This window comes from Durio zibethinus, chromosome 2 (genome assembly GCF_047325235.1).
Source record: "Durio zibethinus cultivar Kanyao isolate XHJ-2024 chromosome 2, ASM4732523v1, whole genome shotgun sequence".
Lineage (NCBI taxonomy): Eukaryota > Viridiplantae > Streptophyta > Magnoliopsida > Malvales > Malvaceae > Durio > Durio zibethinus.
Window position 1 is genome coordinate 279,107 of NC_143163.1, and position 24,800 is coordinate 303,906.

The 24,800-nt window shown below is 35.9% G+C and overlaps 4 protein-coding genes and 2 pseudogenes across 6 annotated transcripts; 4 read left to right on the forward strand and 2 right to left on the reverse strand.

Annotated features, from left to right (window-relative positions):
• Window positions 1–521: 521 nt before the first annotated feature.
• Window positions 522–5,087, reverse strand: AAH (allantoate amidohydrolase). 2 transcript variants are annotated; one of them, XM_022906862.2, is made up of 12 exons: window positions 4,851–5,087; window positions 4,396–4,475; window positions 3,678–3,781; window positions 3,518–3,602; window positions 3,292–3,408; window positions 2,985–3,094; window positions 2,800–2,905; window positions 2,603–2,689; window positions 1,248–1,490; window positions 1,040–1,165; window positions 796–957; window positions 522–707 (listed from the first exon to the last, which is right to left on the reverse strand). In XM_022906862.2, the coding sequence occupies exons 1-12, from the start codon at window positions 4,963–4,965 to the stop codon at window positions 585–587; spliced, it is 1,458 nt and encodes a 485-aa protein (XP_022762597.1). In that variant the 5' UTR covers window positions 4,966–5,087; the 3' UTR covers window positions 522–584. The 2 variants fall into 2 exon arrangements, with proteins under 2 accessions (XP_022762597.1, XP_022762599.1); XM_022906864.2 differs by lacking the exon at window positions 4,851–5,087 and having other exon boundaries at window positions 3,678–3,825.
• Window positions 5,088–6,358: 1,271 nt separating this feature from the next.
• On the forward strand, window positions 6,359–8,887 carry LOC111308516 (pentatricopeptide repeat-containing protein At4g32450, mitochondrial pseudogene; annotated as a pseudogene). Its single transcript, XR_016327550.1, has one exon. The product of XR_016327550.1 is annotated as a pentatricopeptide repeat-containing protein At4g32450, mitochondrial pseudogene (transcript).
• A 605-nt stretch (window positions 8,888–9,492) lies between these two features.
• Window positions 9,493–13,299, forward strand: LOC111308151 (polygalacturonase QRT3-like). The gene is made up of 3 exons (XM_022906456.2): window positions 9,493–10,766; window positions 10,863–11,099; window positions 11,986–13,299. Exons 1-3 carry the CDS (start codon window positions 10,446–10,448, stop codon window positions 13,039–13,041), a joined length of 1,614 nt encoding a protein of 537 aa, XP_022762191.2. The 5' UTR covers window positions 9,493–10,445; the 3' UTR covers window positions 13,042–13,299.
• Window positions 13,300–15,558: 2,259 nt separating this feature from the next.
• On the forward strand, window positions 15,559–18,315 carry LOC111308152 (Pectin lyase-like superfamily protein). The gene is made up of 3 exons (XM_022906457.2): window positions 15,559–15,975; window positions 16,133–16,360; window positions 17,098–18,315. The coding sequence occupies exons 1-3, from the start codon at window positions 15,811–15,813 to the stop codon at window positions 18,145–18,147; spliced, it is 1,443 nt and encodes a 480-aa protein (XP_022762192.1). The 5' UTR covers window positions 15,559–15,810; the 3' UTR covers window positions 18,148–18,315.
• A 1,636-nt stretch (window positions 18,316–19,951) lies between these two features.
• LOC111308153 (E3 ubiquitin-protein ligase ATL76 pseudogene) lies at window positions 19,952–20,760 on the forward strand (annotated as a pseudogene).
• Window positions 20,761–22,101: 1,341 nt separating this feature from the next.
• LOC111308154 (RNA-binding (RRM/RBD/RNP motifs) family protein) lies at window positions 22,102–24,679 on the reverse strand. The gene is made up of 4 exons (XM_022906459.2): window positions 24,482–24,679; window positions 23,141–23,209; window positions 22,926–23,032; window positions 22,102–22,651 (listed from the first exon to the last, which is right to left on the reverse strand). Exons 1-4 carry the CDS (start codon window positions 24,612–24,614, stop codon window positions 22,511–22,513), a joined length of 450 nt encoding a protein of 149 aa, XP_022762194.2. The 5' UTR covers window positions 24,615–24,679; the 3' UTR covers window positions 22,102–22,510.
• Window positions 24,680–24,800: the final 121 nt, after the last annotated feature.

The following is a 24,800-nucleotide window of genomic DNA, read 5'->3' on the forward strand; positions in this document are numbered from 1 at the left end:
TTCTGGTAGAATGTGCTAAATCATGTAGGAAGACTAGTTGTAAAATGAGGTGGGCTTCTCCAGGTCATGCAGCGTGCCTAAAGCCAAATTTTTAGCTTGGCTAGCAGTCTGCATTGTGTCTAAAGCCATCCTGTGGCATTTCGCTTACCATGGTGCATGGCTCTTCAGCCAGCTTTCATCATGGCCGCAAGTCTGAAATCTGAAGGAGGGTTGGCAAGAGCCGACAGGTAACCTGACCCATCATTGCCATGTATTTAATTTGAATGTGGTTCGGTATGGGTATACGAACCCATTTTTAGGTACTAAAATCAGCCTAGGTCGATGTCATCAATGATGCCGCAATGAGCTAGCTGACAAATATAATCCAAACACTAAGAAAGGAGACGGAAACATCATCCATCTGATGCGTGATCTTTCTTCCTTTATACTTTTTAGTAATTGAAATTAAAAAAAAAAAAAAAAGAAACCGGGTAAAAGGCCTGTGAGGATGGATGGGGAATTCGTGTAAATGGAGCGTACAATTCAATAATAATGGATCATTGAACGGAAGATTTACTGTTCATGAAATTTAACCAAGGCTATATCTACACACGGGTCTCAAGAAATGCTAGTAGAGCTAAACCGGCTGTCCAAACATCGTCGTCCGATACATGCTCCTCGGGGGAGTGACTTATGCCTCCTCGACAGCGGACAAATAGCATTCCAACCTGTTCCAAAATCATGGCTACCTTTACCATATGACAAGATAATTCACATGCCATATTAGTTGTAAGCTAAAGCAAATAGATACTGAACCTTGGTTAGATAAGACAAGGCCATCGCATCATGTCCTGCTCCGCTCATTAGCACAGGAACCTCATCTTGGACCTCCGCTATCATTCCGTTGAGGGCAGTGTAAGCTGCAGATTTTAGCTGTGAGCTCAGTTCAGGATCGCAAATTACTGCATTTGCATCATGCTGAAATGATCCACAGCAGAGAAAGTTAACGATTATTCTTGTTATGCAAATGCCATGCAAAAAGTTTAAGTAAGCTTCCTACCTTTCGTTCAATGCTGCAAGATACAGAGCGTCTATCACATATTTGATACATCCGATTAGATAATTCATAAAGAGCAGCCTCACGTCCCACATCGTCAATTGCACGTAAATCCACAGTGAACGTTACCTGCATTAGAGTTCACATTCACTGCTTATCAGCATTCCTATTTAGGCTGACAATGAGATGTGTTCATGGAAGAAGTTCTTGCCTGGCTTGGAATGACATTACTTGCACTTGGCCAGGTTGATATCTCTCCGACAGTACAGACTAGAGAAGTGGACAAAGATTCCATGGTAAACTCGTTGTAGTTACCGCCATCTGATAAGAATTCTCGTGGATGTTTACACAGACTTTCAAGTAATACAATCAATTCCGCGGCAGCAGCCATAGGGTCCCTACGCATTGACATTGGTACTGTTCCAGCATGTCCCTGTGAACCTCTCACCGTAACCTGCAAAGGTGGAACAGTTCAATGAAAGAAAAAAACCGTGAATTATTGTCAGAAATATTAGATAGACTCGATATTATTCTAGTTCCACATAGATCCAAGTTGAAAGCTTTAGATCCAAATTGAAAGCTTTTGGTTGCAAATAGAGTACAGGAAACCATAAGCCCAAAATGAAAGGATGAAAACAGTTTCTATAGAAAAATTAATGATCAAGTTGCTTCATTTTCTATAATTAATAAAGATAATCATTCCTTGATTCTTTCTATATCTTGTCCATGGTGAATTAAAATTTATTTATGTACGAGTAGGTGAGCTTGAGAGCTTATGGTAGGTGATATATTTGAAGTTCAGGAAAACAGAGATTTATGGATGGTGCAGAAAAGGACAACAACAAATTTCCCAACCATAATAACTTGAAAGAAATCGTGTAATGAGGTCTTAAAAAACCAACAATTGTGCAGTGAGCAATTCCAGTAGGAAAAAGTGATTAGAGCATAAACTAATATATATCTCCAAATAGCCAATAAATTTATTTGAAAGGAAAAGGGCCCATTGAAGAGTAATGCTAAAATTAAGCCAAAAAGAGATAACCAAACAGCACTAAGTTTGTTATTGCTTTGTACACCTCAGAAATGCATTAAGAAACATTAGAAATATTAGATTGCAGTTTAGTGCAAGGCTTACCCAAAACGCACGGTGAAGATGCAGCAAAACTGTTCTATGGTCAATTTGGTACTCAACTTCTTGTGGTATGTGTAATATCTTTTCTTTCTAATCCCCATTTTTCCCTTCTCTCCTCTAATCAATAATTAGAAAAAAAAAAAAATCATACAATCATTCATATCATGTACTTTTCAACCTTATGGTGCTTCAAACTTGATTAAATTAATTCTACTTCTAAATATTCCTTGCTTTTATGCATTGCACTTAACTGAACCATCAATGTTCATAGGACATGTTTCTAGGGTTAGGTAGTAAATTGCATAGCAGTAGCTAAGATTTTGTCTATGTCCTCATACATCCTTATGTATAGTAAGTCAAAGTTGGTAAAAAGGATCATAGAGTGAGAATGTTTTGAGAAGTTCATGTATCTATTTTGAAAAGATGACATTTACCTTCATTCTTGTCTGTCCAGCTATGCCTTTAACTACACCAAGAGGAAAACCAATCCATTCTAGTACAGGTCCTTGTTCAATATGAAGCTGCAGAGTTGAATCAAGTCTTAGAAATCCAAAACTAACTTTTTTTGAGAATATCCCACGATAACCAGTATAGGTTTATTCTCACAATAATTCAGTGCAGGCCATCATACCTCAACATAACCCCAAATCGATGCAGGATCATATTTCAGCTCTAACAGGCTTTCCTCTGCAATGTCAATGGAATTCCCCTTGAGAGCATCTTGCACTGTCACACCACTAAACATGGATTATGCGTAAACATACTGATTGCAGCTTTGTAATAAATAGACATGAAAAGGGTGTTAATCAATGAAACCTCTTATCAGATATCTTCAATGCTGTAACTGGTAAAACTCCAGCTACAGCAGCACTGCCAAGAAAGGTAGATTGAAACCTCACTCCTTCCTCATCACTAAACGCAATCACCTGCAAGTTTCAACAATATAATCAATAAGATATCAAGATGTAGAATATTTTCAAAGCCACTCAATTTTTAAAGCATGTCCGCATGAAAATGAGTATCTTTTCAACAGAAAAAGTAACCTGTATTGGGTGAAAAAGAAACAAAAGAAACTGGAAAACTGCTTGGTATATTATAATATCAAAACATGTGTCTAACTTGCCTCCACTGGTCGTTTTAGTTCTCCCAACTTGCCATTGCTTTTCAAAACTTTTAATGCAGATATAGCAGAAATTATACCTAATGACCCATCAAATATCCCAGCATCAACAACGGTATCCTATTTGCAAAGCAGATTTGTCAACTATCAGCATGAGCGGCACATTCATATTCTTGATAGCATGTTGAATCATAAAAATTAGTGAAAATTGAAAGATGAAAGGCCTCACCAAATGAGAACCAATTAACAGAGCTTGAGCACTTGCATTAATGCCCTCAACTCGACCATGTAAATTGCCCATGGAATCCACCCACCTGGAAGTCAACATAACCATTAGTTAAGAGTTTTAGAAACCCTGATTAAGATTTGACGAAAGGTAGAAAGCTAACGTTCTCAAACCAGCATCCTCCATCCATTCACGAATAAGAATTCCCGCCCTCACGGAAGCTGGGCTCATAAATGTTCTCTCAAGATAGCCATCCGCATCACTTACCTATTAAATGAGGCAAAGAATATATAGCCATCAGCATTGCTTACCTGCTTATTAAAAATTAAACATTAACCAACTTTGTTGCCACAACAATTCAACTGGACACTTATCAGTAATCATATGGGATGGCTTCAACTATGTAATCATCGCTAGATTCAATAGCAGTGTGTAATATTTAATTCAATTCTCATTGAATAAATTTTCTACTTTGTGTAACAGTTTTTCAGATATGATATCAACAATTTCTGGGTCAGAGGAACTCAAAGTGAAGTCTCTGCCTATTTCTTATTTTTTGTTATTTGTAATCTGATATTGTAAGAAAAAGATCATCTTTGAGACTTTGAGCGCATCAACTTTGCCTATTAGTCCTGTTTCTTCCTATCCACCCATATTATACACTAAATCACCTTCAATCGTACAATACGTTTCAAACATTATACTAATGCATATTTCACGACATGCAGAAATTGAAAGTTTAATTTAGTCAAACTGATTTTCTTTTCTTTTTGTTTCAAACTCTTGTAGCAATAAGTAGAATAACTAAATATACTTGTCATTTTTACCTTAAATATGATTTAGAAAACAGGTAAAAAAACAAAAATGTAAAAAATAAATACCTTTCCAAGCTCATTAAGCCTTGCCACTGCCTCGTCCCTCAATATTTCTGAATACAAAGATCTCGTTTTGCCATCTTTATCTTCAATAAACATGTAGTAAGAGAACAATCAATACTCATGAACACACACACAAAGAAGAAAACAGAAGCAATAGTGTTAGTATAGGCTGCTAGCTATTTTTGCAGAGCCAAAAATGTAAGGAACAGTTTTTCTTCTTTCTTTTGGCTTTCTTGTAACAGCCTAACGAGAAAGACAACTTTTACTTTTGGATGAATGAGGGAAAAACAGCTTCAGGTCAGTTGTAAACGCAGTTTTTGGATAACTGAAAGCGCCTCTCAATTATACACAAAGAAAAACGCAAGATTGAAATTGAATTCTAGTATTATTAATTGTTAGGAAATTTATTCTTAGTAAAATAAATATATAAACAAGGGTAAGAAGAGAAATGGAAATACCCGGAGCTACAGGATAGAGATAAGAAGAAGAAGAAGAAGCAAAGGTTGATAGCAAAAAGAAGAAAGAGAAAAGGAGAGAGGAAATAGAGAAATGTGAAATTCCGGTAATCGTCATGCCTGCCAGAATGGGTTTAGCTTTTGCGGAAATGAAATGAAAATGCAAAGCCAATCACAAACAGAAATAGCTGCCACGCAACTGACTAGAGATAAAATTGATGCACGTTTCTGCTTCCTTAAACCTTAATAAAGCAAAGCAGTAACCAGCCAAGCACCCATTTGATGGAGGGATCCAGGATTCTCGTGGGATGTGATGACGTGGCGAGATCTTAGGGAGAAAGCTTGCGCTCCTACGTTGAGATGCCATGCGATTGCTAAAGCCAAAGTAGTGGCAGTGGCTCAGCAGATTAGCTCACGTGCGCCCCTTCGAAATTTGCAATTGCCAACTCCTTTTTGGCTTTGGCTTTCCTGGCTTTGTTTGGTTTGTTTTGGTAATTGCTGACAAGTGCCAACTACTAAAAGAAAAAAGGGTGTAATTGGGTAATTGCTCTAAGCCTAAGACAAAAAGTCGCAGCTGTGGACAAAAGTGGTTCGAGAGTCGTTTGCCTTCCTGTTTGGACTTTAGTGACTTGCTGGTGGATCCCACCTGAGCTGGACAACAGCCAAGCCCAAGCCATGCATCAATTCAATTCATGGCAACCTCAAATCCATAGTTAACGATTTTATTAGCATGACTGGACTTTTATTGTGCATTAGTTTCTACGTAAGATTTTAATGACAGGACAAGACAGGCAAGGTCTCTTGAACTTCCAATCGCGTTCGACTGCCTTTGAAATGGTGATCCTTTCCCTTCCTTGGAACAGAGTGGATTCACTCGCACCAGTAAGTACAACCGAAAACAACGGTGGTTCCTATTGTTGTTGCAAGCGGGTTTCTTATCGTGCTAGGTGGGAATCTTACTCACCCACTTAAAATATTAAAAATGTATTAAAATTTTAATACATAGTTTAAAAATTTTGAATCTCACAAGCTTGATGGATCAAGCCGAGCTTTAAGCATTATTTTTTAATAACCAACAGAAGCTAGACTCACAACCATGAACAAATCTCCTTACGCTTGCTTATCACCTCCTCCATTCTTTTTTAATCCTTTCTTTAAAAATTAAATTTGGGTACAAAACACAATAGTTTATTAGTTGTTTTTAAAGGGATTAAATTTAAACAAGTGGCCATTAGTTCAGCATATTTATGCTTAGAGATATGACATACCTTCTACGGCGGCAGGCAATGTAACGCTGCGTTTGCGTATATTTGCAATGAGACGACTGATGTACAGGATTTAGCTGGCACATAGCCCTTCTTTCTTCCAAATTCCAAGTTGAACTCGAGTTTAAAAAAAAAAAAATCATGTATTAAGAGGAGAACTGGGGATTCACTTGACACTTGGCATTCCAGTGATTCAGCGCATAGTTTTGTTTTATTGTGGGCTTTCGCCAATTGAGATTGCACGAGACACGGGCTATTAAGCTCAGATGCCCAAATTTGGAACCAAAAGGCCCTACACTGTATCTGTGGTAATTGGGCGGAAAGAGTCTTGAGATTGATAGGGTTTATAAAGTTTTTGGTTTTTCTGCCAATGCCGCCACAGCACCAGTCTTCTCTAAACCATTTTCCTTTCAAAATCCCTATCACTTCATTTGTCTGCTGTTTCTACAAAGGTGAAGGTTTAATGTCTAGCAAGAGGGTGTCTTTTCTTACTTTCAACTCTCTCACCTCTTTATCTAAGGTACGCTGTTCACAACATTTCTCTGATTCCTTCACATATTTCTATAAATTGCTTAGCACTGCCACTGAAAGATGGGATTTTCATAGTCTTTATAGTGAGAATTCTTCATATTATACCCCAAATCCCATAGTTAATGAGCAGAAACAAAATGGACTTGCCTTAAACCCTAATGGTTGTATGAGGAATCCAGTTGGGGACAATTATCATAAATATAGTGGTGATTTGTGGTCAACGGCAAATCAAAAGGGTGCCGTGAGTCAAACTGGTAACTTTGATGGCTGTGAGGAAACTAATAGGAACTTACAGATAAGTCCAAATGGTGAGCAAAGCTCAAAAGGATTCCATCAAAATCATGATGGAATGCATTGGGAAAGCACAAGAAATGAATTACAGAATAACTCAGTTTACGTAAATGGAACCTTTAGAAATAATTCCAATATGCAGAATGTAGGAGGATCATTTTGGAAGGGGCCTACAGGGATGAGACAGAATCAAATTGACCTTAATTTACAAAGGTTTCTAGAATCTCAGGGAAGCTTGAATGAGAACCATGTTGACAACAACTGGCAATTTCAGCAAAGCCAAAGTGATCAGCATGGCCCAAATTTCAGTCAGTACCAGCAGAATCCACAAGATATTTGTGATACTAATTCTTATGGTCAAGTTAGAAGTAATGCTAATTCTTATGGTCAAGTTACAAGTAACGCTAATTCTTATGGTCAAGTAACAAGTAATGCTAATTCTTATGGTTACGTATCAGCTACTTCTAATCCTGAGGGTGACTTAACTGAGCTTTCTCAAACTAGTTCAAAGAAAGATACGGTTGAGTTGCTGGATCAATTTTGCAATAAACAGAATGTTAAAGAAGCAGTAGAAGTTTTGATGTTGATGGAAAAGCAAGGTGTTCATGTGGATTTGGCCCGAATTTTGCAGTTAATGAAGGCATGTGGGGAAGTAAAAGCTTTACAAGAAGCAAAAACTGTTCATGAGCACCTAATCAGATCTTTTTCACCTCTCCAAATCAGCATCTATAACAGGATTCTAGAGATGTACTCAAAATGTGGTTCTATGGATGATGCATTCGATGTGTTTGACAAGATGCTGAGGCGCAATCTAACATCTTGGGATACTATGATAACATGGCTTGCTAAGAATGGGCTAGGGGAGGATGCCCTTGATCTGTTCTCTCAGTTTAAGAAGGCTGGGTTGAAACCAGATGCTAAAATGTTCATTGGAGTGTTTTCTGCTTGTGGTGTCGTAGGTGATATTAATGAGGGAATGTTGCACTTTACGTCAATGAGCAGTGAGTATAGCATTGTCCCATCCATGGAGCATTTCGTTGGTGTTGTTGACATGCTGGGAAGTGCAGGGCATCTGGATGAAGCATTGGAGTTCATTGAAAAGATGCCATTTGAGCCCAGTGTTGATATCTGGGAGACTCTAATGAATCTGTGCAGAGTTCATGGGAACTTGGAAATGGGTGATCTTTGTGCTGAGCTTGTGGAGCAGCTGGATCCATCTCGCTTGAATGAACAGTCAAAGTTAGGCCTCATACCTTTGAAAGATTCTGACCTTAAACAGAATGAGAAGAAGAAGTTGGCAAGTCAAAGTCCGCTTGAAGTCAGGAGCAGGGTCCATGAGTATCGTGCCGGAGATACATCACATCCTGAGAATGATAGAATCTATGCACTGCTAAGAAGTTTGAAAGAGCACATGAAAGAAGCAGGTTATATTCCAGAAACGAGATTTGTTTTGCATGATATAGACCAGGAAAGTAAGGAAGAAGCTCTTCTTGCTCATAGTGAGAGACTTGCTCTTGCTAATGGCCTCCTCACTACTCCAGCTCGTGGACAGATTCGTATAATCAAGAATCTTCGTGTTTGTGGTGATTGCCATGCTGCATTTAAGATCATGTCAAAGATTGTTGGCAGAGAGATCATTATGCGAGATGCTAAGAGGTTTCATCATTTCATCGAAGGGTTATGTTCTTGTCGAGATTATTGGTGATTAAAATAATACTTGAGGTAACATTTTTCTCAACATTCTAAAGAGTTTGAATTAAGGTTATAATTATGTAATACTCTAAGAGTTTGAATTAGACAATTTTAGCTTATTGTCTGAAAAAAAAAAAAAAACTTTAAAAGTTTAAGGTTATAGGTGGAGATGCTCTTAACTTGAAGCGAAGAAAGGTTTCTGTTTTGGTTCAGTTACTTAAAGATGAAGTATTAGCAATGAAGCTACCTTAATTACCTAACAACATTAATGAAGCCACCAGAATATAGATTCCTTGCATGATTCACTTGTCAACGTTAATGGAATATGATCAAAATATATAATCATTTTTTTTTCTCTCTTTTTCATGTATTAATTTAACTATTTAATGTTGACTTATAACAACATAAACTTAAGCTGTAATTGGTTTAAGTAAAATTACAAAATTTTGGTCAAGAATCCAACTCGACTTATGTTGATTGGCTGTACTAGTAATGAGATTAAGAGGCGTTTTCTACCTAATTTTCTTATGCAAATAGATCTATTATAATGCATAAGGAAAAATTTGTGATGGGTTTGGGATATCTATGTTTATCTATCTGCAATTACATGCTATTGTGACGTAAGAAGTTTAGTATACGGTATCGATGATAAATATACACCCAACCCAGCTGAATCAAATCAACCTTTACTTTCAAAGATACATACAATTGTTATTAAATTCCAATTCTAACTTGTGATTTAATCTCTTAAAACTTACTCGTGCATGTTACAACATATGGCTACTAATTCAAGTAATTGTTAACATTCATTCTTAATTGCAATTTTGTTAGTTTATTTTTCACTCCACAAATGCTTTGTAACCGATTAATTTCTCTACAAGCTCAAGACCATCAATCTTAACCTACATTTTATGCACCTACTGCCTAAAAATGGTTTATCATTTGTTACTACCCTATAAAATCTATGTGAAATTCACAAAAAATCTCCGTGAATGAGGTGATATAAATTGTCCAAAAATTTTCATTCTCTCGAAAGTGCCTATGTCAGCTTTGGAAAAGATAATTGCATTGCAGTTATGGAACATTAAAATTTCTTTTCCTTTTGACAAACTGACAATTTCCAAGAATATCAGCAAAAAATTGGAAAAACTTGATGACTATTCCACACACATTAAAATAAAAAAAAAACTATGCTGAACCCTTATTTATCCGCCTTACAGCTTTGTCCAATATCTCTTCTCTTCATCGTCATGTATTCTCAACCATCCATTAGTTTGACAAATCAAAGGCCCATAACAAAAAAAAAAAAAAAAAGAAGTCAAGAATTTCGTTAATTCATAATTAAGAATGAGATAACTCCATAGTTCCTTCAATACAAAACATGAATGAAATCGGCAGTCATTCAGCAGCCCCCACCCATATTATATCCCAGTTGGTAACCATTTTATTGATCCACAAACTGTTCCGTGAATCATCTGCACTCTCGACTCCTGTACTGTTACTATATAATTGATCTCTCCTAAAGTCTATATAACCCTCTTTGACCTTAGGCTTTGCTCTTTGTCTCTGAAAGTGAAAATACATTTACACAATGTCAAACTTGTTAGCTAGGGTCCGTAAAGTAAGAAGTTGGTAACCGATTACTTTTTTGTTTTGTGAGAGAAGAAATTAAATGAAAAAGAAGCAATCCTCACGTCCAAAAAAAACATAGAGACTTTTAAAAAGAAACTAAACAGTTCTGGGTGTCAACTGTGTGATCCAATATTGTAAACATTCCAAAGATTTTCCTACGAACTCTTAGTTAGCCCCTTCTCTTTCCATGTTCCTCCTGGTTCTTGATTTTGTCATATTAAGTATTTCAAGAAACCGTCTCTCTCAAAACGGAGAGAAATCAGAGAGAAAAGAGATGAGGAGAACAATGGCTAGAAATGCTCTACAACCACTCTCCATGATATTGGGTTTGGCTACTTTGCTCATAATTCATGTTTCTGGTGGTGATTCATGTGAGGGTCAGTTTTCTGCTGCTCGTTACCATGAACAAATGCGCCAATTGCAAGCGATTAAGGCTTCTCTTATTGGTCGAGAGTCGGTTCCAGGTTCAACAATCTCCGCCTCTCCATCCTCTGCTCCGCCACTACAGGTATATATAATTTCAATTTCTAGTCAATCTTGTTCCTAACATTTCCTCAAGTTATCGATGACATTAATTATTGCATGCAACTGAGGATGGATATAGGGAGCATCCGGCCTACGCGTATATCGTGTAACAAAATACGGAGCAGATCCAACAGGGAAATCAGACAGCACCGAAGAACTAAACAAGGCAATAGAGGATGCATTTCAGGGTCCAAGTGAAGGGTTGTTGATGGAGGGCATCTCTAATCTTGGTGGGCCACAAATTAATCTTGAAGGCGGGAATTACCTGATCAGTAAGCCACTGAAGTTACCGGCTGCGGGTGCAGGGAATCTTATGGTACGCTCCCCAAAGATTTTGAATCAATTGAAATTATTTGCCACATGCAGATGAAAATAGAAGAAAACATATAATCTTCTCATATACGTATGTTTGATTTCTGTACTAGCAGCCCCACAATAGCATTTTGTGTTTGTGTTGAAACCCACGTGGTAGGATGACTTGTGCATAAGAAAACTGCAGTCAGACAACGGTCTCAATCTAAGATATCTAGATGTTAATGTCTGTAAGCAGTTGGTCTACTATGGACCCTTTTAGTATAGAAAATAGGGTAGGGTGGGCTTTTTAGGACATGAAATAAACATAATCCTTCTGCGGTTGTTGGAAAAATTGAAATTTCAAATTTTATCATGCATTGGACACCTTCCCATTGGTTTGACTCTTGTACATTTGCCACGTGGTCGCCTTGGACCTGCTCATCTAGAGGGTCAATTTCAACAAAACTCCGGGTCGCCTAATGATAATTGAATAAGCTGTGTCAAAATTCATGAATTGAATATGGATTAATTGGAAAATAAATCACATTTCATAATCTCCTTGCTAAGAAAAACGATGCCATCAGCCCACCACTTTCTTCTAAAGGCTCTATAATTTTTTTTTTTCACACAAACAAGAATCTACAGTCATGACCATGAGCTGCAAACGGTATGTCTTAATATCCATGTGATGCAAGAAAAGTTCTTATTTGTCTTGAAAAGCGAAATATAGTTTTTCCTACTGGTCTGATCAAAAGCAAAAGCAGAAGCTTGAGGCAACTTTCTTTTTTTTGTTATTTGGATAGCCGAGGGAACATTAACAACTTCAAGTTTAATGGCGGATAACCAATTAAAACTAATTTCATCTCCATTATTCATTAATTTATTTACTTCAATTTTTTATGAAACAGATCCTTGGAGGGACATTGCGAGCCTCAGACAATTTTCCAGTTGATGGGTATCTTATTGATTTGTCTGCATCATCGGCTAGCGGCCAAGCAGGAAAAATAGGGAGCTCCTTGAATTCACAGCTTGCCTCATCATCATCGTCATCCTATAACTACGAGTACATAACGCTCAAAGACCTGATGTTAGATTCCAATTATAGGGGTGGAGGCATTTCAGTTGTAAACTCACTGAGGATTAGCATTGACAACTGCTACATTGCCCATTTCACCACCAACGGAATTTTAGTCCAAGGTGGGCACGAGACCTATATCAGGAATTCTTTCCTAGGCCAGCATATTACCGCTGGTGGTGATGGAGGCGAAAGGAACTTTAACGGCACCGCCATTAATCTAATGGGCAACGATAATGCCGTCACGGATGTTGTGATTTTTTCAGCTGCCATAGGAATAATGGCCTCAGGTCAAGCCAACACCTTCTCTGGGGTGCATTGTTACAACAAGGCAACAGGTTTTGGAGGTACGGGGATTTACTTGAAGCTGCCTGGTCTGACACAAACCCGGATAGTAAATTCTTACATGGATTACACTGGCATTGTGGCTGAAGACCCGGTTCAGCTTCATATCTCTAGCAGCTTTTTCCTTGGTGATGCATTCGTTCTCTTGAAATCAATAAATGGGATAGCAAATGGAATCAATATAGTGGATAACATGTTCAGTGGATCCAATAAGGGGGTTGAAATTGTGCAGTTAGACCAATCGAATGGGGCTTTCAAAGAAATTGATCAGGTCGTAGTTGATAGGAATAATGTCAAGGGGATGAAAATTAAAGCAACGGTTGCAAGAGGGGCCGTTCAAGGGAATGGGAGCTCGTGGACAGTTGATTTTAATCCTGTTCTTTTATTTCCCAACCTGATTAAGCATGTGCAATATTCACTAAGCACAAGTAGTGGGAGCTCATTTCCTAGCCATACCCTGCGTAATGTGTCTGATAACCGTGTTGTGATCGAGTCAGATATGGCTGTACCTGCAAACGTCTTCGTCACGGTGGATCAAGCTTAAGCAGCTGACGTTATTAATTGTTTTCTCATGGACTTGAGAATTCTGAAAGCTAATTAATTACTACGTATATTTCAAGTCAATTCATACATATTAATTCATGAGGCTAAGGTTTTAATACTCTGTTTCTGGTGAAATTTATATTTCAATTACAAAATTCCATGTAATTGTTAAAAAAAATACTACTACTACTACTACTAATTAATTTAACAAATAAGACAAGGCTACTTCATGCTATAAATGTTTATGGACTGTGGAATACTCCTACTATATATGGTAGGAATGATTTTTCATGCAATTAAATTCTTTTGCGCCTTTATAAAAAAAAAAAAAAAGTGATTTAAATAGCTAAGTTTTATTTATATAATTGTTGAGTTAGGGTATTGTTCTTCAAATTAACTTATTCATCTTAAGATATATATGTCTTAATTTACTTTGAATGATTCATGACCATTGTGCTTGAAGAATTCCTCAATGGAGTATATATGTCACTAATTATTTATATAAATTATAGATTGACCATTTGCTAGGTGGAACCAACATATTTATATTTAAAATGTAGGTGTTGAAAATGATAGTTTAACTAATTTTGCCATTTTGGGCGTCTTTGGTTGGGCAACAGTCATCATTTCTGTGGTTAGAGTAGGTCATCCTACTCACTTCAAATATCAGAAGCGGATGAATTCAACGAATCAATAACATATTGTATATAATTCTTCTATGAAATCGAAGATTGAGCTAGGTGCATTTTATAGCTCTTGAATATATATATATATTAACGAAAAATAATGTAGCATCAAAGTTCCAACAGCATGATATGCTAAACCGATCGATTAGACTCCACATCGCACACAATAAGAGATCTAACTAACTAATATAGACCATAACGATAATTTGCACAAAAAAAAATTCATAATGATAATAATAATAATTTATCCATTTACAAAGTTAAGAATAAAAAGTCTAAAAGTGGTTGAGTTAAGTGATGAATAAGCAACCTTATTCTGTTGAAAACATATAATTATGTACATCTATAGATTAACAGTGTAAGCACTTACATCATAGGGAACATTGTACATAGTAAAAAAAAAAGATTAACTTGATATAACAAAAAAAAATCTTATTTATGAGAGAAGTTGAAATTCGATGGCATCATCATACTTGAGAGATTTTTGGGAGTGCACAAGAAATAGAGCTAAGAAACGTCTGGCCCACTGACGTTCTTAGTGGACTTTTATTTATTTATTTATTTATTTATTGGGACGGAGTAGTTTAAGAAGGTCGAGCTAATAGAGGTCGGTCTGATCCAGTCATGTTCTTACTTTCTTCTTGGAGGTTTGACCCCATGCCATTGTCTGATTCTTATAAGACGCTACCAATTCAAGGACGATACCCCATATGGGCCTGGAGAGGATATTATAGACATTCAGGGACATAAGCCGTTTGAATTCCAAGTTTTCTTCTAAAAAATTTGTACATATGGCTTCGATTGAGATAAATGTTTTTGTAAATCACTTGTTTGGATGTAGACTTTTCCATTTGCAATTGAACAAAACAAAAAGGGTTTTAGTTGACTTCCATTTGAACTACACAGTGTTTTGAGCCAAAAAAAAAAAAAAAAAAACACTTGAATAAATAGTTGCTAAGACCTAAGACAACCCCATTGCTAATTAATAACTTTACTGTAAGCATGGCTGCAAACCAATTGCCGCCACTTGTATTTCTATCTCCTTAATTATTCCTACCATATAACACGGCAAGGGTTCCATTAAAACGTTTATCAGAACGAATATTTGGACATGATCACTGCCAAACAATATATCTTGGTAAATTCTTATAGAATTCCACAAGAAAATAATATATTTTGAATAAAACGCAAGTCTCCTCTCTCTCTCCCCTAACTCACCTTAAACAAATAAAGATTATAAAAGCGAAAGGAAAAAAAAACACAGCTTCTCAAACCGAAAGTTGTTTCCAATTTTTTATTTAAAATCTACCATTCACTACTTTTATATAAAGACTATATATTAATATCTCTTTTTCTTTTTGAAAAGGGAAAAAAAATTCATTCTTGTTCCTTTTCTTTATTTTGTCGCCTTCTTTTTTTTCCTTCCATTTTATCTGGTCTATTTTGGGAGATTCTTCTAGTTTTAATAAGTTTTCTTTTTTTTGGTGGTACCAGATATCATATTGCGCCATAGGTTTTATCACGGAGCCTGCCTATTTTCCTTATATGGCAACAAGGCTGTAACAAGTTATGCCATCTAGAGTCCAAATGTTTTGGTGGCATACATGTACCACAATAACATTCATTTGTCCTGAACTGAATTACCATCAGCGTGGACCCAGCTATTCCTTGAAAGGAAATAAGAGTATTACATATATAGTACTTAACAGTTTTATTTACTTAATTATACTAGTAAAACTTTAATACATTTCCTAATTAGTACTACCAATAGTTACATTTTAGGTATCAAAGTTGTAATACACTTAATAGTTCTGCTGGTTGGGGGTTGGATTGTGGAACACATTGCCCAAAGCCCGGATAAAAGTCCCCCGAACCCAAAGAGCTGGTTCTGGTTCGTACACCACATCCACACTCCATGGCTGTATTCTCGTGCTGCTCAGATATTTAGGCAAAAACAAACAGTTTCTTTTTTTTTTTTCCTAGAAACCTCTCTCTCTCTCTCTGTCTGTCCGATACCGAGTGAGTAAATCCCAGAGTCTAGCAACTTTTTGGACATACAAATTAAAGTAGCGGTAAAAAGAAGAATGGCAAACAAATTCTTCTCAGCGTTGTGCTACCTAATGTTGTTGCTGGTGCGGGAAACAACTTGTTCCATGAGACAACAGAAGTTAACAGAATTGGGGTCAAAGCTACAAAAGCTGGCACTTTCTTCTCCTTCTCTCCAACCCCACTCCTCAGACGCCAAAACAGTAATAAGACTCACAGTCACACCATGTTTCCATACTTACATTTCTATTTCTACAATATGTATTAGTCTCAGCATTTCAAACTTTTTTCTTTTTTTTTTCTCCTGTCCTGTTCTAATTTGGTACATACTTATGGGTTTTCTTCAAATGTGTGGTTTAGAATGGAAGAGTGTTCTATCCAATTGGGTATGGGGCAGACCCAACTGGGGTGCAGGAAAGCAGTGACGCCATTTTGCAAGCGTTGAATGACGCTTTCCAGGCGCAAAGCGGTCTTGAAATGCTGCCTGGAGTGAATGACTTGGGTGGTGTTGTAATTGATTTGCTAGGAGGAAGCTACGAAATCAGCAAACCTATAAGGTTTCCTGCTTCTGGGGGAGGCAATGTTGTGGTTAGTTTCCTCTTTTCTCTTCCTTCTACGGATACCAGGGTATAGAAATATGCATATGCTATATGGACAATTATTATACGTAAAACTTTAGTCTTTAGATGTATATTTCTATACTTTCTTGCATTGCGTTTGTACCTTGTCGTGTGGAGTCATGTGCCTACTGGAGCCTGTAGTTATGCCTAGCCTTTCTAGGGTAAATTTGGTGAACTTTAAAGGCAGGGTTGGATAGGGGGTAGAATTTGCAGCAATGAATGTGAGTCTGTGCCACGTTGCCTCGATGCACTGGTCGGTCCAGCTTTCCTGCAGCTGCATGGAAAGCATTAAACAACAATGCTGTTTTCTATCAATGCATGAATCTCAATCTTTGAAATTGAAATATATAGCAGACCAATTTTTTTTTTTTTCAAATTTTCCCTCTAAAAGTTTTGAAATATAGTACAAATGTACAAATCTATTGCTACAATTACAAATTCAACCTCTCATTCTCACAGACCAGTTAATTATAACTGAATTCAGTTGGTCAATTACAAACTTTTGCTTCATTAATTGCCGTTAAAATAATAACAGGAAATGGGCAATAGAACTTATAGGTCAAGTGAAATTGAAATATTGTTGGTTGATTTGTCTATTCAGTGATTTTTTTTTTATAAATATAATACTTGTTTATAATTTGAATAGTATTATATATCTTAATTAGTTTAATTCAGATCATGTTCCATGCTTAATTGAATAATTAGGTGAAAGGAGGGTCGTTGAGAGCGTCAGAGACATTTCCAGGTGACCGGCATCTCATTGAAGTATGGTCTCCAAATTCTCAGGTCCTTAAAGAAAAAGCAACTGTCCCTACTGGTATTCCCAATTCAAAAGATGATAATGTAGGAATCTACTATGAGGACATCACCTTCCGAGACATTCTTTTTGATTCAAGTTATCGCGGAGGAGGGATCTTCATTATTGACTCCGCTAGAATTCGCATAAATAATTGCTTCTTTCTTCACTTCTCAACGGAAGGAATTCTAGTTCAAAAAGGCCACGAGACTTTCATATCAAGCTGTTTCCTAGGACAGCATTCCACAATTGGTGGAGACAAGGGCGAGAAAAGTTTCACAGGCACGGCCATTCAACTTTCAAGTAATGATAATGCAATCACGGATGTTGCCATCTTCTCGGCAGCAATTGGAATTTTATTAGGAGGACAAGCTAACATTGTCACGGGTGTACATTGTTACAACAAAGCAACAGGATTTGGTGGCGTTGGAATTTTAGTGAAATCAGCTGCTTCACTAACTAGAATTGACAATTGTTACCTAGATTTCACAGCTACAGTCATGGAAGACCCTGTTCAAGTTCACGTTACCAATGGATTTTTCCTAGGGGATGCTAATGTAGTGTTAAAGTCAATTAGGGGACAAATATCCGGGCTAAATATAGTTAACAATATGTTTAACGGTAACGCCAGAAACATGGTTCCAATTATCCACTTAGACGGCAAATTTAGTACAATAGATCAAGTGGTGATCGACCAGAACAATGTGAATGGCATGAGCCTGAAATCGACAGTTGGAAAATTGACGGTGGCAGGAAATGGAACAAAGTGGGTTGCCGATTTTTCGTCGTTACTAGTATTTCCAGATCGGATTAATCATTTTCAGTACTCATTTCATATTCAAAAGGAAGCAACTGCAGGGTTCCCCGTACATGCAGTGACCAATGCGTCAAATAATGTTGTAGTTGTAGAGAGTGACAAAGCAGTCAATGGGCTGGTTTCTGTGGCTGTTGATCAGTAAAATTGTATGGGAGAGAGTAATGTAGCTTAGTTTTAAGGAAATAAAAGTTTAGATGCTTGGAATTACAAGTATTCGTTTTGTTATGGTAATATAGTTTAGAATAAAAGAGAAACGTTTGTAAAGCTTCATCCATGATAGCCTCATGCTTTGAATAAGTACTCCACTTGGTTAACTTCATTCTAAAAAGTCAATTCTACATACTTGTATATTAAGTATTAGCAAAAAACTTGAAATGAAAATTCCCAAAACAATTTATAGGGGTTGATGAAAGGGCATGGTATACCAAAACGATTCCATTAATCAACTTCAAGAAAGCTAGCTTCTAAAGAGAGCAGCAGAATTGTTTCGGACTCTGCATATGCCAGCTTTACATCCCCATAGCTTACCAGTTCAGTGTTTTTAGTCATTAAGTCCTCTCTCACGCTCACATCTATTTGAACATTTTTTTTTTGTCAAGTGTTCCACCCTTGAAAAGAAAAAAACTAAAAACTGCAGAACGTCAAACACTAATCGATGATCTCAAGAATCCCATTTCGTTCAATTCAAGCAATGATAGGCTACATATTCCATGGTGGATCTCTACTATTATGACCAGAATAATTTCGTCACTTTTCCCCCTAAAAGAATATTCTTCAGGCCGTAATTAATATATGAAAATATATATATGCCTCGAATCCTGTTTTGCAGCAAAGATACAAAAATTCTAGAATAAGAGCAGTAATATTGGCTACATATATAATTCGAGTTTTCTTATTATTATTACTTTATATATATTTATATTTTGAGCTTCTATGCCACTAGATTTGTGCTCATATGAATGAAATGTGATTATGATGTTGGCCCAGGAATCATGATAGATATGCTATATATATCAGTCATTAGTTGGATTTGGAGAAGTTCTCTGAAATCATGGTAAGTCAAATTGGGATTATTGATTGAATTGGCAGCTAGCATTACAGAAGTGAGAACCTAAATTAAGTTGATTTGATTGTGAGGATTTTGCCAAATAAATTAGTAGTATTATTTTAAATGTAGTACAATATTATTTTTTAAAGAAAATTTTCTAGTTTAGTACAACAAAATCTTTCCATTATAAGATCAACATCCTTATTGTTGTTATTATTATTATTATTATTATTATTGTTATTATTATTATTATTATTATTATTTCATTTTGAGAAAAGGGATTCAAACTCATTTTTTAGTTACCTAGAAAATTTTATAATCCTCTTATATTTTGAAAAATGATAAAATTACCAAAAAATAATTAATCTCTACTCTATTTATAGCAAGACAAATGTGCAGGACATGTGGAGTCAGAACATATCTTATTCATATATATCATTTTGTTGTTTCTTGACAATTATTTGGCTAGTAATTAAAAGGAAATCTATACTCTTTTATTTGCAATTTTCTGGGCTCAATTTTATGTGATTGGAGATCCTTATTTATTGAGGAAATTAAGGGAAGAAAAAAAATAGGGGTGAAAACCCTATTTTTAGACAATATCGCATGCTTGCCAGAATAAGTCAAGGGATCAGATAACTTGATTAAGGCAGCCAATAGAATTTTGAAAATTTCTCGGAAAGAGAGTGATGCTTTTCCCTTGCTTTGAATTAAAGCGCATTAAACAAAAGGGAAGACAGTGGATTATCAAGTAAGCATAAGCATACAGCATGCACCATTAATGTTTCAATCATCCCATCCCATCACATTTACCAACACCATATATTTGATTAGCCTCATTGCTCTTTGGCCTCATGTCTGTACCATGTGTCCCCCCCCCCCCCCCTCCCTCCATTTTTGCCATCTCTATCTGCACATAATTAAGTAGTTTCAATTTTTCCCTCATCTCCCTCTCCTCCATGGCTCAAATTTCACCATCTCCCTCTGCTAGTCCCTCCTTAAGCATCCCCTGTCAGGAGACACAAGAACCCACAGTAAACTTGAACCTTATGATCATCGTGGCAGCCATGTTGTGTGCCTTGGTTTGTGCCTTAGGCCTTCAATCCATGCTACAATGTGTATTTCAATGCACGCATCGTGCTGTGACAGAGCCGAGGGAATGGGTGGCCTCCCGTAGACTAAACTCGGGCCTTAAGAAGAAAGAAATGGTAGCTTTGCCAACTTCAACTTATGCCAATTCAGGCTCACCATCATCTTCTTCAGGTTGTGCAATTTGCCTCGCAGATTTCCTGGATGGCGACAAAATACGGATGCTTCCCAAATGCAACCATCGCTTCCATGTTGCTTGCATCGATAAATGGCTGCTCTCTCACTCTTCCTGTCCTACTTGTCGACATAGGCTCAAGTCCAATGACTCCGTGCCCTCCTTGGATCAAATTGTCACAGCTTTGTGAAGTTGTTTTAATAAGCAGAATTGAACTACTGTTTTATATATATATATATATATATATTTTAGAATTAATTTAGAGATCAATTATTAAAGCGGCTTGTAAGAAATAGTATTACTGATATAGCAAGTTAGATCATTTTATATTTTAATTAATTTTGTAAAAGTTCCCTTTATTCACTATTTTAATTTAGCCTTTTTTTTCTATTATATATAAAGGTAAAATATATAATTAGTTATCCAATTATGTAGGTATTTAAGCTGACTAAGGATTTTTGAACATTTAAGCAGACTAACGTTTGATCTCACATGGCAGTTTTTTCTAGTGTGGTTTTAGGCATCTTGCGTAGCATGTCTCCTCAAAATTTCATTAGATATTAACGTTTTAGTGATTAAAAAAATATTGATTTAAATGTTAATAAGTAACTAATTATTTAATAATTATTTTAAAAACATACATATAATTAAATTGGTCAATGATGTATTTTATCTTATATATAAATATACTTACATAAATGTTTTTTTTTAAAGAAAAAAAAATTGAGTGAAGTAGCTGGTGTGATGATATGCAACCGGATAAATCTAGTGTTTCCGATTGCCTGAGCAAGCATCCTTGAAGCTTGTTTGTGAAAGTGGATTGGACGGAAGATGCCATTATGAAAGCTACGTCTCCATCACCATATGACAGAGGGTAAAGGACAATAAAATAATAATAATAAGAAGAAGAAGAAAAGAGAAAACGACAAGAATTACGATTGCAAAATTTGTTCATTTTGAAGATATGGTATAACAATAATGATCATCTTCGCCACAAAGTTTGTCCTTGAAAGAAAAGGTTCATTGAATGTAGAAAAAGGATAAAAATATTTTGCTGTTTTTAACTTTGAGGAAACTAATTAAAAATAATGTAAAACAATTAATGGTGGATTTTCTCTCGAAAAACATGAATTTCTCATTAATTAGTTTTTTCTTTAAATCCTCCGCCACTAAATCTTATGATGTTTGTATATGGACGGACACCTCAGTCGAAGAACTTGGTTTCTTCCCTCCACAAAAACGGAAAATGCTGTAATTTCAGTACCCTTTGCTGTAGATATATACATATATACAAAATATACATATATATATTCTTTATATACAAAATATTCCTAATCCTCATACTAGTAGTATTACTAATATTTCTTTTCCATCAGTTTCATAGTAGTAGTCATCGTCTTAGTCATATATGAGAAGTGTCCCGAGTTCCTCCTATTGGCAGTTCCCTAGTGAAAAAAACCCATAAATTAACTGTTTTTCGTGCAGATATTATATAATCAGATACTAAGGTTGATGAGTAAAAATATATATAACTAAAAATTACCCATGGTCATTATCTTTAATCTCTTGCCTTTATAACAAGTTCATTAATTAATGCAATTAACAAAGATCCCCTTCACCAAGTGATTTATGAGCGTAGATATGTAATAAAAAATGATTGGATTTGTTCTCTAAAACATTGTATAGAGAAGCTAATTTTTGTACATATTCAGCTGCTTTATTTCCCTTTATATGGTTTATTTGCATGGTGATCTTAGTGAAATATCTAAATTACAAGCCTGTAGAGTGTAAAACATCCAAATATAAAAACATATTTTTCACAAGATCATCCATACAACAGACAATATCATATTTTTCCAAAAATAAGTCTATTTTTCAAAAATTATTTTCAGGAAGCTATTTTTAGAGAAAAATACAAAGCATAAGTTATTAAACATGTAGTAGTAAAAAGTGTAGAATTATCAATTGCCTATTTGACATCCCCATCCTCAATAATCAAATAAAGTTTTAAGAAGACTATGTTATGACTTACGAGCAGGGTATAGGCCACTGGTTTATATCGAGATCAATAAGAATTACCCTGTAGGAAAGATATATAGAACTCTCCTTAAAATTGTATAACCCTTTCAGCCAGAAAACATAAAGTGATTCAGCTTGTGCCTGGCAAACTAAACAACTTTTGTCCCACATCTTTTAGTACCAGCAGTCTGCCACATCATTCGTTTCCTGTAAGTCCTGCTTAGTCCTCGGGGGACCTGATGTTTTTGGATATCCTCCAAGCCTCTCTTTCCCGGGTTTTGCTATTTCAACATATATCAGCCTGCCATCAAATACCTGATAAACAATCAAAGTAGACATATTAATTACCATAAGAATTGCCTGCAGACAAAAGTTCAAGCTTACCACAGTTCTAAAGGAACCGTAAACACTGGTCAAATTAACAGTAAAGGAACTTTTAATCATGTATAGAAAGAAGAATCTCTGAAATTCTGCTTCACTTGAAGGGATGAGAGAGGGTAAGGTAAGTGTATTCTACAAATATCATGCTATATTTGTCTACTTTCAGAAAATAAGAGCAAGTCGGCAATACAGAAGGGCAACATAGAACCTGTTGATCCATGTTCTCTACAGCGAGCATTGCATCATCCTGAGAAGTATATTGAATAAATGCATATCCTTTTGATCTTTTTGTGAATTCATCCTTGACAAGCTTAACTGTCATAGATAGACGTATAGTTATTAGACTTTAAAGTATACACAACATTGGAGATGTAACATAACAATCCGTTAAATCCATTTAATTAGGAGAGGTGTTCCAATCACCTTCAGCTATTTGGCCAAAATTTGCAAATTCCTTCTGCAAACAGCTTTCTTTGGTAGAATATGGCAAATCTGCAGTCAAGTACACCCAATAGATGCCAGGACACAAATTAGGGAAAGACAAAAGAATACGGCTGTAAAATACAATATCAAAGAATATCTGATGGAACTATCTTTTTTGTTTTTTTAATCTATTTACTTGCTCACCATAGAATCTAATCACTCCTCTGTGACTGAGGTAAAGCTCAGACTAAAATGCAAAATTTAAGAATGTTGAAGGTGTTCTACAATTTTCCCCCTCAATAATGTACTGCATCATTATAAATGAATCCATGCTGCACTCCTGGTTGTTCTGGTTATATACAAACTAAAACTACTAGTAGAATCCCAATATTGCCAACCATCTTTCAGTTGCAACTCAGCATTGTTATCGGTAAAATACTCTTAATTTGCATATGCTCATATGAAAACAATAAACAATAAAAATAAAAACTTGTAATTCGGAAGATGCAAGGCCTTAGAGGGATCCCATCCTAGTCAACGTTATTCACTTGCTTAAATCAACAAGAATGTACTGTTTGCCACACAAAATCAACTTCCCACCTTTGTCCTACTTTAATTTAATAGCCAGTATCCTTTTGCATCTCTTTAACTTAATGGATGAATTTTTTTTTTCTTTTAAAATATGAGATAACCGAAATAATCATCACAGTTACATCTCGGTGTGCACACTTGTCAACAATGTTTCTTAATTTTTATGGTGTTGATGCCTATCATAGCTCCATACACGCCTCTTCTAGTAAAAGCATGGTAGATACCATAACCAAAAGAAAAAAGAAAAAAGAAAACTATTTTCTGTGGCTGTTATCCAGGTTCTAATTCTTTATTATGCCAACTATATCTCCTTAATACAGTCTTCTCTCAGTGATACAACAGATGGTAACTAGGACCAAAATAGCCCAATTTTCAACTGTTGAATCATCCTTATTCCTAACCGTTTACCAAGATTTCATCAGAGGAACAAACACAATCAATATATAGCAGAGCATTTATCAAATTGCAAAATTGAACACAACAATAATCGTTGTATCTTTGAACACAATTATCACGTAATAAATATAGTTACTTTATAGCTGTTTTAAGCATATAAACAGCACTCTCTTAACCCATAAACCTTATTGATTTTTTTTTTTGACAGAAACCAAAAAACCCGTATTTGACAATCTCAGTACTCAAACAAAGAAGGGATTACTATGAAAACAAAAACAGGGATGAAAAAAAAAAGTTGACAAAAAGAAAGTGAAAAATAAAGTACTTCGAGTAAATAAAGAGAGAGGAGTTTACTCCTAACAAAGATTCTGCTTGCAAGAGGATAGTCGAAGAGTGATGCTCTGAGTCTGAAGTTGAAGCATTTATTTTTATGCGTTTTACAATTTGCAGAGATTGGTGAAGGCAAAGATAGGGTAGCCGCCCACATGGCAATTCATCCACTCCGGGGACTCAAATCAATTTCTTTGCTCACACGACGTATAAGCCATTGCTAAAGGCTCAAAGGTTCTTTAAAAGCCATCCGGCTAACCAAAACGCTGCGTTTCCCTCAAACTGATGCAATTAGTTTTTTCTTTTTTTTTTAACTAACCAACTCAAGCTGCATTTGGATACA

Excerpts from the sequence above, each read along its gene's own strand:
- LOC111308152 (XM_022906457.2), top strand. The coding sequence starts at position 15,811 with ATGGCAAACAAATTCTTCTCAGCGTTGTGCTACCTAATGTTGTTGCTG. Across the intron at positions 15,976-16,132 it reads ACTCCTCAGACGCCAAAACA|AATGGAAGAGTGTTCTATCC; the intron begins GTAATAAGACTC and ends TGTGTGGTTTAG. Across the intron at positions 16,361-17,097 it reads CTGGGGGAGGCAATGTTGTG|GTGAAAGGAGGGTCGTTGAG; the intron begins GTTAGTTTCCTC and ends TTGAATAATTAG.
- AAH (XM_022906862.2), bottom strand. The coding sequence starts at position 4,965 with ATGACGATTACCGGAATTTCACATTTCTCTATTTCCTCTCTCCTTTTC. Across the intron at positions 2,906-2,984 it reads TTGAAGATATCTGATAAGAG|TGGTGTGACAGTGCAAGATG; the intron begins GTTTCATTGATT and ends ATCCATGTTTAG. Across the intron at positions 1,491-2,602 it reads CTGGACAGACAAGAATGAAG|GTTACGGTGAGAGGTTCACA; the intron begins GTAAATGTCATC and ends CCACCTTTGCAG.
- LOC111308154 (XM_022906459.2), bottom strand. The coding sequence starts at position 24,614 with ATGTGGGCGGCTACCCTATCTTTGCCTTCACCAATCTCTGCAAATTGT. Across the intron at positions 23,210-24,481 it reads AAGCAGAATCTTTGTTAGGA|ATTTGCCATATTCTACCAAA; the intron begins GTAAACTCCTCT and ends ACTTGACTGCAG. Across the intron at positions 23,033-23,140 it reads TTTTGGCCAAATAGCTGAAG|TTAAGCTTGTCAAGGATGAA; the intron begins GTGATTGGAACA and ends TATCTATGACAG.
- LOC111308151 (XM_022906456.2), top strand. The coding sequence starts at position 10,446 with ATGTTCCTCCTGGTTCTTGATTTTGTCATATTAAGTATTTCAAGAAAC. Across the intron at positions 10,767-10,862 it reads CCTCTGCTCCGCCACTACAG|GGAGCATCCGGCCTACGCGT; the intron begins GTATATATAATT and ends GGATGGATATAG. Across the intron at positions 11,100-11,985 it reads CGGGTGCAGGGAATCTTATG|ATCCTTGGAGGGACATTGCG; the intron begins GTACGCTCCCCA and ends TTTATGAAACAG.